Raw genomic sequence first — 18,895 nt, 5'->3', positions numbered from 1 at the left:
GTCATAGCTTAATTGACCATAGGTGTGTGCGTTTATTTCTGGGTTTTCTATCCTGTTCCATTGATGTATATTTCTGTTTTGGGGCTGGTACCATACTGTCTTGATGACTGTAGCTTTGTAGGAGGACCTTGCTTTTAAAGAGAGAGGAGTGCGAAGTGACTAGTGCAAAGTGACTAGCCAGCACTGCCTGGGGTTGGGACAGGCCCTTCCCTGCTAGCAAGGAGAAGGGCTGGCTACTGGACGTCTCAGCTCTCTGAGCAGATATACTGCCTGGAGGACTGGTAAGGGCCTTGGTATATCCTCCCTCCCTGGTTTTATCAGCTCAAGACACAGACCAGCGAGGCACCGAGAAAACTGGGTAAGAAGTGATGAGACAAGAACACAGCAGTTCAACATAGCAGTGTTTGGACTACAACACAGCAATTAATTTTGGTTTGGATTCTCATCTAAAGTCTATAAAATTTTCAAAGGTGATCCAATGCTTGTCCTTAATGTATTTTAAATGATTCTTTTTCTTTGGGACGGTGGGGGAATGGCTGGAAGGGCGTAGGGAACCTCAGTTTCAGAGTGTACTGCTGTGGGCGATAACCCCTGGACCTTATATTGTAGGATTCGTATTCACTAAACATGCAATGTAGATGACAGGCTGAAAAATAATTGACTCCTCATCTGAAAATGAAATCCCTACAGCTGCTTTTAAGAACTGTGAAATATATCCATGTATGGCGAAACATCCCCTTTCTAACTAACTAACTCCCTTTCAAATACAGGAATAAATCTCTCAAAGCATCTTATTTAACTGCTACTTTTCAATACAGCAGAAACAAAACAATATATCCAAACATACATAGAAAAACTTATCCTCTACTGATAATAGTAGATTTGTTTCCTCGGTTCCTCATAGGGTTGAAAGGGAACAGAAGACAGGGTGGAAACACCTCGGTGTTTTACAGGTTTGAAGGACGGGAATTGTTACATGAAAATGCTAATCCAAACTTACAGGGAAAACGGGAGAGGAGAAGTAGGTCTGCACATTTGTGATCATTGAGATGAAAGTTTATTTGCAGTTAAGAACCCTGCTCTATAGTCATGTAACAATGTAACTCTGGAGCCCCTGCTCCACTTTCCAGGGCATTTACAAAGTTTTAGAGGTCACGTCATTGTTTCTCCCTAGCTCAGTGCTTTTGGCATAGCTGGTACTAAAAAGTGTCTATGGTGTTAAATTTGGCACCATAGTAATTTGTATCATAAAAACTTCTAATCATAGATGCATATTTATCAACCAAAGGACCCTCCTGATACGAAGGGTGTACAGGTTTAAAGAAGAGACCTAGGATCTAAAGGGGACAGAGCATTTCCATTTATTAATTCAACAAATTTATTGAGTCTCTATCACTTGCTAGATACCATGAGAGTTGGTACGAGGGATTCACAGATATCTCTCAATAATTAGTAGCTGTATTATACGTTGCCAATTAATGGCCCAGTGCTACGCTGAAATATAACTTATTTCCTCTACTTCACAGAACAAGGAAAGTGAAAAGTGGGCCCTTTCTTAACAGGAAGCTTCTCTTCGTCTCTCCATTTCCCGTACCCCCAAAGACACACACAGGGAAAAAGGAAAATAACATTTGTTCTACCTCACTAATTGACATGTACACACAGCTATATTTAAAATATTGATAGATAACCAACGAGGGCCTACTATAGCACAGCGAACTCTGCTCAATAGTCTGTCATGACCTAAATGGGAAAAGAATTTGAAAAAGAATAGATACATGTATATGTATAACTGAATCACTTTGCTGTACATCTGAAACTAACACAACATTGCAATCAACTATACTCCAATATAAAATAAAAATTTAAAAAAAATTAGGGGCTTCCCTGGTGGCGCAGTGGTTGAGAGTCTGCTTGCCGATGCAAGGGACACGGGTTCATGCCCTGGTCCTGGAAGATCCCACATGCCGCGGAGCGGCTGGGCCTGTGAGCCATGGCCGCTGAGCCTGCGCGTCCAGAGCCTGTGCTCCACAAGGGGAGAGGCCCGCGTACCGCAAAAAAAAAATTAGTGGTCAACTCAAATGCAAGTCTTTTATCAGAAAAATTTTGAAAGGCATAAAATAATCAGAAAAATTTGAGAAAACAAAGGCCCTATAAGCCATTTATACTATTAAAAGTAGTAACAGCCACTAGATGCCTTCAACCCTCTTTCATAGGTATAAAGGACATGACATGTTAGATTGCTGGCTCCTAGGTAAATATTAAAGCTATAGGTAGTAAGGTAAAATATATTTTTTATGTGAAACAATACTTTCTAAACCACAAAAGCTCTTAAAGCTGATTGACCGTTAACTGAATGTTTGCTTCGTTCAACCCTATATGATACATACAATTAGAGTTATTTAGCTGGCTACTTTGTTTATAGATTTCCTTTGCTTTTTACTACTTTCTTTTTCTTCCTCTTGCCTCTCCCTTCAGAGGCTTTTCTGAGGCAGGAGAGTTTCTTGCCTCTCATTCTGATAATTACAGTAAAATGTTGCTCTATATGCTGTGGGTGATGCCTCCAGGATGCCTGGGGGACAAAGTCAAGGCCACTAAGCCTGTGCAGCTTAGTAGGACATCATGTGCTCTCACTGCCCCTGCAGCAGCGGGGCTGGATGTGCTCAGGGCACCAACCTTTCTTGCCAGCCCAGTTCTCCTTGAGACCAGGTACCTGTGGTGGGGTGAATGGAACAAGGCAAGGTCAAGGGTTCCATGCATTTATATTTTAACCCACTGGGATATGTAGCCAAGCAGGATATAAAAGTTACACAGTAAATCCTCTAGAATTTCTGTTCACTTGTTAAGAGATATGCAAGAAACAAAATTACATAATTACATATAATTACATAATAGTGTTCTTATTGTGGATCTTATTGAGAATTCTTAACAGGATTGGAAACACCCACAGTGGACATTAATATGTATAATTATCCTTCATGGTACATCTAGCGACTTTAAATATTATGCCTGGGTTCTCAAAGTTTCTTTCCAAAATGAAAGTAGCCAGAGAGCCAAACTCCAAGATTTCTTTTTGGTTCAAACCTGAATGAATAGTAATAATAATATATTTCCTAAAGCTTTAGCATGGTAAACACATTGCGTCTGTAAGGTCATATGCTACGAATCGATTAAATAGCTGGTTCTGTCTTACTAAGCCTACTGATAAGTTATTGCTATTATGCTTTGATTTTGGAATCCTTAGATTATTTAGGTTACATGGACCTATTGGCCATTTTTGAATTGCAGAGTGTCATGTAAACTTTTGGAATTATATAGGACAATCCTCCATTAATGCTAGTGCCCAGTGAATTGTGTGTTCTACTTTCAAACATAGTATTTTATGTGGTTAATGTAGTCCCACAGAGAAATGATTTCTGTATAAAATTGTTCCTCAAACTTTGTACACGGTGGATAATTTTTCATGGAAATTGTTCAGTTTAGTTAAAACACACACTGGAAGGCTTGGAAGGTTCCATTTCTTCCTGGAAGAATAATCTATCATTTAAAGAAAAGCAATATGAATGTTAAAAAAGTCATATTAAGATTTCAGAATGTCTGTGACCACTATTCCTGTTGACCATCAAAAAACTTCGATGTAGTGTTTCAGGGGATATTTTCATTTTTAATCTGTCATCTTAGTAACTATGTATGGCTTTTAGGTCCTTGTTTATTCTTGGTTATTATCCAGAAATTATTTTTTTATTCAAAAATCCCATAAATAACCAAATGGAATCAATGACACTCATTAATTGATAACTAACTTTGTATAAAATAATACAGAGAGAACCATAAAAGGGCTATTATTTTCATATGTTATATTGAGTATATAACGGAATGGGAATCATAAACCAGAAATTTATGTTCGATTTTAATGCCATTTTAACATTTGCTTTGGTACTTAGTGACATTTTGCCTATAAAAATAGACCTGTCATCAAGCCTGCTCGAGTGTCTGCCTGCTCGAGTGTCTTTCTCAGACCTATTAGAGACCCTGTTCGCAAGAAATACCTCAAAGTAGCTGCGCTTTTAAGCAATAGTAGTGAGATAACAGAATTAATAAAGCATGATGGAGAATGTGAATTTTGAAACTAGAACAGTACTTTTTACTGAAAAAGCTTTCTACCAACAATATGACTCCTAACTCAACATTATCTACAGGGAGTTTATCAACTGTATACAAGAACTTACGACAGAAAAGCAGTAACATCAGAAAACCTGATGATTGGGGAAATGAGGAGTTCTAGTCCCAAGAACTAAAGGAAGGTCATCTAGATCCATAGATCTTTTCCGCCAAGCAGGTAGAAACAGAACTTTCATCTGATTTACTGAAGGAACAGCATTATAAAAGCTTAAAATTATCTGATCCCTGGAATATAGCAGTTAACTCAGAACCCTGACTACATTAGGTCCAAGTATATTTTTGTGAAATGAATACATTATTCCCAGGAAGAAGATGACAATAAATTCAGGATGGTCAAGAAGTATCTGTTAAGGGGACTTGTCCCTGTCTCCAAATCTTTGGGGAATAACAAGGGAAACCAGTGGTTCTCCCTGTAGAGGTTTTGTCCCTTTAGGAGACATGCGGCAAAGTCTAGAGGCAATTTTGTTGTCACAAGTTAGGGGACGTGCTGCTGGCATCTAGCGAGTGGAGGCCAAGGGTGCTGCTATACATGCCACAATGCACAAGAAAGTCCCATACAACAAATATCCAGCCCAGAAGGCCAATAGTGCTGAGGTTGAGGGACCCTCAGCTAAAGTAGCTAAACTGTAAAATCAACCTGGAGTGTCTCCTGAAAGAAACTGGGAGACTTCTGTGATTCTCACATACATCCTCATCAAAAGCAGTATACAACAATGTTAAATGGTAGATTTTTAAGTCAAAGCCCTTGTCTTTTCCAACTGCTAAAATATTTCAATAATAAAGATATGGAATATCAATATCCCAAGGTATCCCAAGGTAAATGTAAAGAAATTACTTTTTTTTCCTTCTCAAAATAAAACGGGGAAATCTGTCTAAATGTGCTAAGTTTTTTTTTTCATTATGTGAATTTTGTCAGCAGTTTTTTTTCTATTGAAAAGATTTATCAATACATGGATATATATGGATTATATGCTGTTGTAAGGTATTTTTCTACATAGTATCTTAAGTGTGGCATTAACTTAATTCCTGTGAAAACATAATCTTCATGATAAAAGTATTTGGATTATACAAGGGACTTTATGGAAGAGATTTTGTTTTTGATATTGCACAACTTCTGATCCTTAAGATACACGAAACATGTACTACAATTTTGGATTAGATGTGGACTAATAATGTAATGTGCACGTATTTTCGTTTCCTAGGATATCTTTGAGGGTTACAAGAACCCCAACCTTCAACTCAGCTCTTTTACCTCTCTCCTTCCACCCTCTGTGTGCTACCCTGTAACATTTAGAAATGTTCACGAATTTAGAGAATGAATTCAGGAACTGAAGAAAATGAGAGAAACCTGTGTAAAGCAGAAGACATTCCAAAGTGGTAAATCCAGGTTGAAAGCATGGTGGCAACTAAGTGTCTTTGATCATCTAGAATTGTGTGGACCTACTAACTGCATGCAATGAAGTCTCAAAATAGTGTCTGATAGATAAGATGTAGAGTGAGTAAAAACACTACAATTAGAATGCTGCTTGAGACCTCTCTTGATTCTTTTATGGGTAAAGTATGACAACGTATTTTGTTATTTCAATGGCAGACGGATCAGATTCCATGTTGAGGAGTGGTTATATAGCAAGATGACTGCTGTAAAATAATTTTGTTATTTTGGTGTCTCAAGTGACTATGAAGAGAGGCTAAAAATTTAGCGTGATACAAATCTTTTTCTTTGTACATGGGATACCTAGCCTCTGGGTCTTGGCTTCCACATTTGTATAATGGCTATGATCCTAGCACTTCACTCACTCAGAAAGTTGTAAGGATGAAACAAGTGTGCCAGCCAGCGCTCTAAGGTGACATGCTTAAAGCAGTGGCTGGCACAGAGCGAGGGCTCTGTAAAACCTGTGATGACTGTTTTCTCCTGTCTGGATGCCATACCATTTTCAACATCTCTACCCCTACCTTGGGGTCCTAAAGGTAGTGGGGTTTTTTTGTCTTTGCAGCCCCAGTCTTTAGAACAGTGACTGTCTCACAGAAGCTCAGTAAAATACCAGTTCAATCACCTTCCCATACAATTTTTTATAATACACGGATGGTATATTCTTTCCTACTCAATCCAATATTGGTCTCCTCTTGCATGCTGCAAACTTAAATGTTAAGTATGCCTCTTTTAGCTTTATGTGGTTTATTTTTATACTTGAGTAAATACCAAGGTTTTCCAATTACATCCTGACTGACCTAAAGTTAGGAAGAGTTTATTCTCAATGTGAAGAAATGGAACTGACTCCAAGAATGCCTTCACTTTAAACCATATCATTTCAGCTTCAGAGATCAAAGTAAAAACTATTATTGCCCAACACTGAAAGAAAACAGGAGCCCTGGACAAGATGGCAGAGTAGAAGGACCTGAGCTCACCTCCTCTCACGAAAACACCAAAACCACAACTAACTACTGAACAACCATCAATAAAAAAGGACTGGAACCTACCAAAAGAGATATTCTACTTCCAAAGACAAAGAAGAAGCCACAACAAGATGGTAAGAGGGGTGCATTTGCCATACACTCCCACTGGGTGGGTGACCCACAAAGTGGAAAATAATTATATTACAGAGGTTCTCCCACATAATTATATCACAGAGGTTCTGAGCCCCACATCAGGCTCCCCAGTCTGCAGGGCTGGCATCAGGAGGAGGAGCCCCCAGAGCATTTGGCTTTGAAGGTCAGTGGGACTTGATCGCAGGAACTCCACAGGACTGGGGGAAGCAGAACTGCCACTCTTGGGGGATGCACACAAGGTCTCGTGCACACCGAAACCCAGGGGAAAAAGCAGTGACTTTGTTAGAGCCTAGAGCAGACCTACCTGCTGCTCTTGGAGGGTCTCCTGGGGAGGTGGAGGGGCAGCTGTGGCTCGCTGCAGGGAAAAGGACACTGGTGGCAGAGGTACTGGGAGCACTCATAGGTGAGAGCTGTCTTGGAGGCTGCCATTTTTGATGCCAAGACCTTGCCCCACCCAAAAGCCTGAAGGCTCCAGTGCTGGGACACCTTAGGGCAAGAACACAGCACCACCCAACAGCAGACAGGCTGCTTAAAAGCTTCCTGAGTGCACAGCTGCCTAAAAATGCACCCCTTGATATGGCCCTGCCCACCAGAGGGACAAGACCCAGCACCACACACCAGTGGGCAGACACCGGAAGCAAGAGGAACCATAATCCTGCAGCCTGTTGGACTGCAAACACAGAAAGTTAGACAAAATTAGATGGCAGAAGAATATGTTCCAGACAAAGGAACAAGATAATTAAGTGGAGATACGCAAGCTACTTGAAAAAGAATTCAGAATAATGATAGAAAAGAATTCAGAATAATGATAGTAAAGATGATCCAAGATCGTGGGAAGAGTGGAGGCACAAACCTAAAAGATACATATATGAAATGTTTAACAAAGACCTAGATAAATAAAGAATAACCAGAGATGAATAGTACAATTACTAAAATGAAAAAATACATTAGAAGGAATCAGTAGCTGAATAAATCAGGCAGAAGAACAGATAAGTGAGCTGGAAGACAGATGGTGGAAATCACTGCGTCAAAGCAGAATAAAGAAAAAGTAATGAAATGAGGACAGTCTCAGAGACCTCAGGACAACAGTGAATGCACCAACATTCACCTTATAGGGGTCCCAGGAGGAGAAGAGAGAGAGAAAGACCCTGAGAAAACATTTGAAGAGCTAATAGCTGAAAACCTCCTTAACATAGGAAAGGAAACACTCACTGAAGTCCAGGAGGTGCAGAGAGTCCCATACAGGATAAACCCAAGGAGAAACACACCAAGACACATAGTAATCGAATTGACAAAAATTAAAGACAAAGAGAAAACATTAAAAGCAAGAAGGGAATCCCCATAAGGTTATCAGCTGATTTCTCCACAGAAACTCTGCAGGGAGTGTCATGATATATTCAAAGTGATGAAAGGGAAAAAGCTACAATCAAGAATATTCTACCCAGCAAGGCTCTCGTTCAGATTCAATGGAGAAATGAAAAGCTTTGCAAACAAGCAAAAGCTAAGGGAATTCAGCACCACCAGAACAGCTTTACAACAAATGCTAAAAGAACTCTAGGTGGGAAAGAAAAAGGACATAACTAGAAACAAGAAAATTACAAATGGGAAAGCTCATCAGTAAAGGCAAACATACAGTAAAGGTAGGAAATAATCCACACACAAATATGATATCAAAACCAGCACGTGTGAGAAGAGGAGAGTTCAAATGCAGGATACCAGAAATGCATTTGAAACTAAGAGACCAGCAACTTAAAACAATCTTATAGACTGCTATATCAAGACTTCATGGTACCCACAAACCAAAAACCTACAACAGATATACACACAAAAAAGAAAAAGGAATCCAAACACAACACTAAAGATAGTCATCAAATCAGAAGAGAACAAAATGGGAAAGGAAGAAAAAAGACCCATGAAAATAATCCCAAAACAATTAAGGCAATAGGAACATACACAGGATTAGATGCTCCAACCAAAAGACACAGACTGGCTGAATGGATACAAAAACAAGACCCATCTATATGCTGTACACAAGAGACTCACTTCAGATCTAGGGACACATACAGACTGAAAGTGAGGGGATGGAAAAAGATATTCCATGCAAATGGAAATCAAAAGAAAGCTGGAGTAGCAATTCTCGTATCAGACAAAATAGACTTTAAAATAAAAGATTGTCACACAAGACAAGGAAGGACACTACATAATGATCAAGGGATCAATCCAAGAAGAAGATAAAACAATTATAAATATATATGCACCCAACTTAGGAGTGTCTCAATACACAAGGAAAATGGTAACAGCCATAAAGAAGAAATCGACGGTAACACAATAATAGTGGGGGACTCTAACACCCCACTTTCAGCAATGGACAGATCATCCAGACAGAAAATCATTAAGGAAGCACAGGTCTTAAATGACACATTGTATCAGATGGACTTAATTGATATTTGTAGAGCATTCCATCCAAAAAGAGCAGAGTACACTTTCTTCTCAGGTGCTCATGGAACACTCTCCAGGATAGATCATATACTGGGCCATAAACCCAGCACTGATAAATTCAAGAAAACTGAAATCATACCAAGCATCTTTTCCGACCACAATGCTATGAGATTAGAAATCAACTACAAGGGGGAAAAAAAAACTATAAAAAACACAAACACATGGAAGCTAAACAATGTGTTACTAAACAACCAATGGATCACTGAAGAAATCAAAGAGGAAATGAAAAAAAACCTAGAGACAAATTAAAACATGATGATCCAAAAGCTATGGGACACCTTTAACAGGGAAGTTTATAGCAATATAATCTTACCTCAGGAAGCAAGAAAAATCCCAAACAAACAACCTAACCTTACAGCTAAAGCAACTAGAGAAAGGAAAAACAAAACCCAAAGTTAGTAGAAGGAAAGAAATCATAAAGATCAGAGCAGAAATAAATGAAATAGAAACAAAGAAAACAATAGCACAGATTAATAAAACTCAACGCTGGTTCTTGGAAAAGATAAACAAAGTTGATAAACATTTATTCAGACTCATCAAGAAAAAGAGAGAGAGGGCTCATATCAATAAATGAAATGATTGAAATGAAAAAGGAGAAGTTACAACAGACACCAAAGAAATACAAAGGAGCATAAGACTACTACAAGCAACTATATGCCAATAAAGTGGACAACCTCAAAGAAATGGAAAAATTCTTGGAAAGGTACAATCTCCCAAGACCTAACCAGGAAGCAATAGAAAATATGAACAGACCAGTCACAAGCACTGAAATTGAAACTGTGATTAAAGAACACCCAACAAATGAAAGTCCAGGACCAGATGGATTCACAGGCGAATTCTATCAAACATCTAGAGACGAGTTAACACCTATCCTTTTGAAACTATTTTGAAAAATTGCAGAAGGAACACTTCCAAACTCATTCTATGAGGCCATAATCACCCTGATAACAGACAAAGATGCCACAAAATGAGAAACTTACAGGCCAGTATCACTGATGAACATACATGCAAAAATCCTCAACAAAATACTAGCTACTAGCAAACTGAACCCAACAGTACATTAAAAGGATCATACACCCATGATCAAGAAGGATTTAGCCCAGGGATGCAAGGATTTTTCAATATTTGCAAATCAATCAGTGTGATATACCACATTAACAAACAGAAGAATAAAAACCAAATGATCATCTCAGTAAATGCAGAAAAAGCTTTTGACAAAATTCAACACCCATTTATGATAAAAACTCACCAAACTCACCAAAAAGTGCGTAGAGAAGGAATATACCTCAACGTAAGGGCCATATATGACAAACCTACAGTTAATATCATACCCAATGGTGAAAAGCTGAAAGCATTTCCTCTAAGATCAGGAATAAGACAAGCGTGTCCACTCTCACCACTTTTATTCAACATAGTTTTGGAAGTCCTAGCCATAGCAATTAGAGAAGAAAAAGAAATTAAAGGAATCCAAACTGGAAAAGAAGTAAACATGATATGACATGACACTATACACAAAAAATCCTAAGGATGATGCCAGAAGACCATGAGAGTTCATCAATGAATTTGGTAAAGTTTCAGGTTACAAAATTAATACACAGAAATCTCTTGCATTCCTATACACTAACAAACAACTGAAGGTCAGAAAGAGAAATTAAGGAAACAATCCCATTAACCATTGCATCAAAAAGAATAAAATACCTAGGAGAAGCCTACCTAAGGAGGTAAAAAACCTGTACTCAGAAAACTATAAGACACTGATGAAAGAAATTGAAGAGGACACAAACAGCTGCAAAAATATACCATGTACCTGGATTGGAAGAATCAATTACTGTCAAAATGACTATACTACCCAAGGTACTCTACAGACTCAATGCAATCCCTTTGAAATTCCCAATTTTCTGCAGTTCTAGAACAAAAAGTCTTAAAATTTGTTTGGAAACACAAAATAACCTGAATAGCAACAGCAATCTTGAGAAAGAAAAATGGAGCTAGTGGAATCAGGCTCCCTGACTTCAGACTATACTACAAAGCTACAGTAATCAAGATAGTATGGTACTGGCACAAAAACAGAAATAAACAGAAATATAGATCAACAGAACAGGATAGAAAGCCCAGAAATAAACCCACACACCTATGTTCAATTAATCTACAATAAGGAGGCAAGAATATACAATAGAGAAAAGACAGCCTCTTCAATAAGTGGTGCTGGGAAAACTGGACAGCTACATGTAAAAGACTAAAATTAGAACATTCTGTAACACTGTACACAAAAATAAACTCAAAATGGATTAAAGACCTAAATGTAAGACCAAATACCATAAAACTCTTCCAGGAAAACGTAGAACACTCCTTGACATAAATTGCAGCAATATCTTTTAGGATCCACCTCCTAGAGTAATGAAAATGAAAACAAAATAAACAAATGGACCAAATTACACTTAAAAGCTTTTTCACAGCAAAGGAAACCATAAACAAAACGAAAAGACAACACACAGAATGGGAGAAAATATTTTCAAATGATGCGACTGACAAGGTCTTAATCTCCAAAATATACAAACAGCTCATACAACTCAACAACAACAAAACAATCCAAAAATGGGCAGAAGACCTAAATAGACATTTCTCCAAAGAAGACATACAGATGGCCAGGAGGCACATGAAACGATGCTCAACATCACTAAGTATTAGAGAAATGCAAATCAAAACTACAATGAGTTATCACACCAGTCAGAATGGGCATCATCAGAAAGTCTACAAACAACAAATGCTGGAGACAGTGTGGAGGAAAGGGAACCCTCCTACACTGTTGGTGAGAATGTGAATTGGTGCAGCCCTGTGAACAGTATGGAGGTTCCTTAAAAAGCTAAAAATAGAGCTATCATAAGATCCAGCAATCCCACTCCTAGGCATATATCTGGAGAAAACCATGGTTCGAAAGGATACATGCACCCCAATGTTCATTTCAGCACTGTTTACGATAGCCAAGACATGGAAGCAACCTAAATATCCATCTACAGACGAATGGATAAAGATGATGTGGGGGCTTCCCTGGTGGTGCAGTGGTTGAGAGTCCGCCTGCCGATGCAGGGGACGCGGGTTCATGCCCCGGTCCGGGAAGGTCCCACATGCCGCGGAGCAGCTGGGCCCATGAGCGACGGCCGCTGAGCCTGCGCGTCCGGAGCCTGTGCTCCGCAACGGGAGAGGCCACAACAGTGAGAGGCCCGCATACCACAAAAAAAAAAAAAAAAGAAAAAAAGATGATGTACATATATACATTGAAATATTATTCAGCCATAAGAAAGAATGAAATAATGCCATTTGAAGCAACATGGATGGACCTAGAGATTCTCATACTAAGTGAAGTAAGTCAAAGACAAATACCATAGATGTCACATACGTGGAATCTAAAAAAATGATACAAATCAATTTTTTTTTTTTTTTTTGCGTTATGTGTCCCCTGCATCAGCAGGCGGACTCTCAACCACTGCGCCACCAGGGAAGGCCCCATACAAATGAATTTATGTACAAAACAGAAACAGACTCACAGACTTCAAAAACAAACTTATGGTTACCAAAGGGGAAAGGGGTGGGAGGGGATAAATTAAGGGTTTGGGATTAACATATTCATACTATTATGTATAAAACAGATAAACAACAAGGACCTACTGTATAGCACAGGGAACTCTACTCATTATTCTGTAATAACCTATGTGGGAAAAGAATCTGAAAAAGAATAGATATATGTGTATGTATAACTAAATCACTTTGCTGAACACCTGAAACTAACACAACATTGTAAATCAACTATATACTCCAACATAAAATAAAATGAAAATTTAAGCCAAAGAAAGAAAAAACACTAATATTCCCCTTGAAGATACAAGGGTGGTAACTTACTCTTTTTGTCAGTTGAGTGTCCATCATGAAGTTGTGCACGTGCTTTTCTGCTTTGGTAAGTTCCAGCTTCCTTGCGACCACAGCTACCACCAGGGCTGTGCAACCAGCACCCTGAAAACCAGGAGAGAAAAGAACCCCGAAGAGTTATTATTTTTGGTCTCAAGCACATTAAACAATGTTTTGTACTAAGTACATTACTACAGTTTTTAATCTTCAGATAGGTATCAGTGTCTTCCATCAATATGACAGAAACCACATGGCCAATACGAACAAGTAACATGCCTTTAGCCTGATGGTAAAAAACTTAAAATAGGTGAACTAAGAACAAATGTGTTTGTATCGAACACATTTTAATCATAAGAAATAAATGGTAAAACAGCAACTTGCTGAATTTTCAGGGACTTAAAAACAGAGCAAATCAGTTATACATGGATATACAAATTAGTGAATTAGCATAAATGCACAGAGAGGAAATAATTATTCTCTAAAAATAATATTCTATAATCTTCTGTGAAGATAAGACCAGCAGGTCTTCAGGACAATCAACTGTGAAAAGCCAGGAATGGAAATTGATGCATTATGTGCACGACTTCAAACGTGTCCACATGCAAAACAGAAAGGATCACAGTGATCTGAACCTGGACAACAGACATACGTGAAGTGCTGAAGGTCAGGGATAACAGCCTTACTGTTCCAGAGGTTTACCAGCATGAAGAAAGGAATGGGCTACCTTTATTTTGAAAAGCTCAACAGTGGTCCTTTTTTGAATTATAGGCTATTGTGCTGATCTCTTAGGAAGAGTCGTGTGACACCGTATGGTGCCCCAGAGATTAAAGCCTTCCTGCTCCATGATCAAGGTGCATGCATTCCAAGTTGTGAGGTATGGGGTCTTCTTGGTTGAAAGACCAGTGACTACATGCAGGGTCAGGAGGCAAGGCTGGGGCACCTACAGGAGGGCCCAGGCGAGGAAGTCCAGATCTCCAGACAGAATCTCAACCTTGGAAGGACCACAGAGAATCAAGATTGCCTAGCCGTCTCAGTAGGCAGACAACAATGAGCCACAGGGCACAGGCAGGACCCACAGAAGAGGGCCGCAAACAATGAGACTTTACAATATGTGGGGATCTTTCAACAGACTGGAATCCTTTTAAGCTACTTTTAAATAGCATCCCTTTTATGTTAGCTAAGATGGTTAGGATGCTCACTGTATAGCCATCCAAGAGTCTCAAATTCGCACAAGGTAACCTGGTTTTCTTCATTCCCAATAGGTCTAAAAATCATGAGTTATATCTAAGTTTGAGGGAATGGTTATTACTTATAGCATTTCCCTAATATATTATGAATATATTTTTATATCTATAATATTTAAAGACAATATGATATTTAAACAAGCAAGTCAGAAACTTGTATACATAATTTGCTCCTAATTTTATTTTTTAAAAGGAATTCATATTTGTGAAGCAAAGAAATAAGCCCAGCTGTGAAAAGAGCATCTCTCTCAGTGGTTGGAATACCAGTAAGTTATTTAGTTCTTTGTGCTTTCCTGAAGAGTCCACATTTTCTACAATGAATACATATTACTTATACAAACAAATGCTTACACATTTCAAAAATGACAACAGTTTGTAGTTTAAGAAAACATCTAACCTAACCTTTACATATCTTTATTAACCTTAAAAAAGCTCAACCTAGGAAAATGATCTTTCTTTATACTTACTTTTGTTTTATTAAATAATTAATTATAATCATCTCCATTTGAATTGATAAATGTAACTCAGCCATTCAGTTACTAACCAAAGAAGGAATTTTTGGTCTCACTGAATGAGTTGTTGCAACAAATCTGGCAGGAGGGACAAGACTGAGGAGAATGGGAGAAAATAAATACACTTGCCCTGTCTTGCTACAACCGGATAATTACAATCATAGAAACATGGCCTTATTAGTAAGTTGATACTGTTTAAATATAATATTTCCAGAGGGTTTAAATATCCCCTTCCACCTAGCTCTATGGAGAAATCAGTATCCTCAGAAATGAAGTGGTACTGATGATAGGATCAGAGAAAGAAGCCAGAAGGTATTAGACCTACCTGGTTTAACCGTCACATTTTGGAGATGAGGCAATTAAGGCAGAGTAAGTGATTATTCAATTATGAACTCAGAGTAGCATTGGTATATTTCCCACCCTTTACCTCATCTCAATACTTTTCTGTATATGTAAGATCACATATATTCTTACTTGTGGTCACTTCCATATTCATGACACAATATGAAGCACTGTATTTCAAAGCAAAACAAATACTCTTAGAGTATGAATGTTTAAAAATTGAGGAATATGGTTACCAAAATAAGGCAAAACATTATTCTTATTTTATAACTGGTGCAACTTTTAAATCAGTGTTTTTTAAACTTAAATGTGACTAGAATCTTTTAAAGCTCTCCATGTGATTCCAACACAAAGTCACTGCTTTAAGTGAAGGATGATGTGGAAAGAAAATGGCAAACTCCATTACTTACTTTCTAATTTAAACACGAGGTAAAGGTTCTTACCAGAGTCATTTCACTTATGAAGACATTCTGATAAACAAGGAGCATAAAGGAAGAGGACAGAGAGGACAAGGTCAGAAATGTATGGGCTGTGTGATAGCTATCTTGATATTTGGGGCTGTGTATAGACAATGAAAGCAAGTGATTTATATGGCTGGATACCAATGAAAGAAAAGAATGGCCTTTGGAAGCATCTACACCTATTATGTTGACTTTCAGACACCTGCCGCAAAATCTAAATAAGTTACAGTATACTGATGAGAGGCTAGCCTGAATTGGTGGAAGGAATCAGTGGCCACTCAGGCTAGCCTTCTGTACCTACCCACAGTGTGATGGCATTTGTTTGACAGGAACGGGATCACCTGTTGTATGTAGGCTCCCAGGCATTCCTCGATCAGTGAGCCAAGGGAAAGTCAAGAGCTTTTTAATAAGCAGCAGATATAAAAATCTGAGGGGCTTCTACCGCTGGAGAGATAGCTCTAAGTGGCAGTTGGCACTATAAGCTGAATATTGTTCTCCTCTGGCAGGAGGCCACTGCTGCAATTCTTCTGGAAAGAAATCAAAATCCCAACAGGAGTGGAAAATCACTGGTATCAAGAGCCTTTGGAAGTTGATTTTTTATTTGTGCTTATTCTTGAGTGATATTTTTTCCCACTGCCAGCCCATTTCTTGCTGAGTGTTCTCTAGCTCACCAAAGTCTTGTGTATTAAATGATTACCTCTGTTGTAAACTAAAGAAGCAAGTGAATCTGACAGTTAAGTAATTAGTGAAACCATTGCCTATATCCCTCACTCCATTATCCTAACTGTACCCTTTAAATTGTACCCCAAGAGCCACTTAGAAACCTCTTTTTCTTCAAAGTCCATTACTCCTTATATGTAAGTCTTATACCTCCCCAGGTTCTTAATAAATCATAAGAAGTTTTGATATGTATAGAATCGGGTTTCAAAAAAGTAACTTAAAAAAAAAAACTTTTAGAGTTATGCAAAATGAAGCTGGCTTACCCCTGAAAGGTGCAAGGTAAGTTCCTGCCAACACATTAATTGTTATAGTAATTTAAGTAATGGCATGATGTTATTGTCCACTCAGTGTCTATTTCCTGCACTATTCTGCTCCATAAAATGAATAGAATGAAAGTAAATATGCTTTTACAACATTTTCTCCAAATCTTGTCATGATCACAATGGATATAGAAACAGTTGGGACTAACATATGTTATTCTCTGAAATTAAGATCCCTGCATGCCTTTAACAAGATGAGTCATAGTCCTTTCACCAAAGTCAGAAAATGTATCCTGGTTACTTTTCTCTCATTTCATTTATGTTAAGAAAAAGCTAAGCAAATCACTAACTTGCCACTTCAAGATGCTCAGACAACTAAAAACTAAATAAAAAACAAAACATGGTGTTTATGACGCCAATACATTAAAGTCAAAGGTTTAGGTTTTCCTTGGCTAGTTTATCATCTTTCCTTCTAACAAATTAGATGTTGCAAGAGAGAGAGGAGGACTGGGGGAGAGAGGCCTTGTCCTTAGAAAAGATAAGTAAGTGTTAATGTTCGTTGTGCCAGATCAAAGTGAACAGACAAATGACAATCAGAACACATAAGCTATAGTTGAATCCCAACACCTGGAGAGTCTTAGATGCTGCCAAATTAAAATGCAGTGCCTGCATAGCAAACGAAACTGTAAAAAAAAAGACAATCTACAGAATGGGAGAAAATATTTGTAAACAATGCGACCGACAAGGGCTTAATCTCCAAAATATACGAACAGCTCATACAACTCAATATCAAAAAACCAGGGACTTCCCTGGTGGCGCAGTGGTTAAGAATCCACCTGTCAATGCAGGGGACACAGGTTCAGGCCCTGGTCCGGGAAGATCGCACTGGCCACGAGCAAATAAGCCCATGCACCACAGCTACTGAGCCTGTGCTCTAGAGCCCACGAGCCACAACTACTGAGCCCACGTGCCTAGAGCCCATGCTCCGCAACAAGAGAAATCACCACAATGAGAAGCCCACGCACTGCAATAAAGAGTAGCCCCCATTTGCTGCAACTAGAGAAAGCCCACACACAGCAACAAAGACCCAATGCAGCCAAAAGAAAAAAAAAACGACTCAATCGAAAAATGGGCAGAACACCTAACCAGACATTTCTCCAAAGAAAACATACAGATGACCAAGAGTCACATGAAAAGATGCTCAACATCACTAATTATTAGAGAAATGCAAATTAAAACTACAATGAGGTATCACCTCACACCAGTCAGAATGGCCAAAAAGTCTACAAATGACAAATGCTGGAGAGGGTGTGAAGAAAAAGGAACCCTCCTACGTTGTTGGTGGGAATGTAAATTGGTACAACCACTACAGACAAGAGTATGCAGGTTCTTAAAAAAACTAGAGTTGCCATATGATCCAGCAATCCCATTCCTGGGCATATATCCAGACAGAACTACATTCAAAAAGATACATGCACCCATATATTCACAGCAGCACTATTTGCAATAGCCAAGACATGGGAACAGCCTAAATGTCCAATGACAGAGGAATGGATAAAGAAGATGTGGTAGATATACACAATGGAATATTACTCAGCCATAAAAAAGAATGAAATAATGCCATTTGCAGCAACATGGATGCAACTAGAGATTATCATACTAAGTGAAGTCTGACAGAGAAAGAGAAATACTATATGATATCACTTATATGTGGAATCTAAAATATGGCACAAATGAACCTATCTACAAAACAGAAACAGACTCACAGACATAGACATCAGACTTGTGGTTGCCAAGGGGGAGGTGGGGAGGGAGAGGGATGGACTGGGAGTTTGAGTTTAGTAGATATAAACTGTTACATTTAGAATGGATAAACAACCAGGTCCCTACTGTATAGTACAGGGAACTATATTCAATAACCTGTGTTAAACCATAATGAAAAAGAATATGAAAAAGAATGTATATACGTGTATAACTGAGTGACTTTTGTACAGCAGAAATTAGCACAACGTTGTAAATCAACTCTACTTCAATAAAAAAAATAAATTAAGATGTAGTGCCCTTCTCTGTTGTATTCTTCTCTAATATAGCACATACATTGAAAGCCATGTCGGTCCCTAGAATTTAAAAGAAGTTCAAGCAGCTCGTTTTCCCCAAGATCATTTATCACACAGTGTTTGAAAAATTCAGAGAAGTGACATATTTTTACTTTAGATCACTGGTGA

General features: G+C 38.4%; 1 protein-coding gene across 1 annotated transcript in view; it reads right to left on the bottom strand.

Moving 5' to 3' along the window:
• The window catches only part of KCNN2 (potassium calcium-activated channel subfamily N member 2), a 192,418-nt gene that overhangs the window by 20,781 nt on the left and 152,742 nt on the right, over positions 1 to 18,895 (bottom strand). Inside the window, exon 6 of the mRNA XM_030759610.2 lies at positions 13,126 to 13,236. Within this exon, the coding sequence (XP_030615470.2) occupies positions 13,126 to 13,236 (111 nt within the window). The remainder of the gene's footprint in view (positions 1 to 13,125; positions 13,237 to 18,895) is intronic.

Source organism: Delphinapterus leucas, chromosome 3, assembly GCF_059928025.1.
Source record: "Delphinapterus leucas isolate spDelLeu-1000000601 "Yukka" chromosome 3, BTC_Dleu_Yukka2, whole genome shotgun sequence".
Classification (NCBI taxonomy): Eukaryota; Metazoa; Chordata; class Mammalia; order Artiodactyla; family Monodontidae; genus Delphinapterus; species Delphinapterus leucas.
Note: the sequence above shows the minus strand (reverse complement) of the source record. Positions and strands in the feature narration are given on the sequence as shown.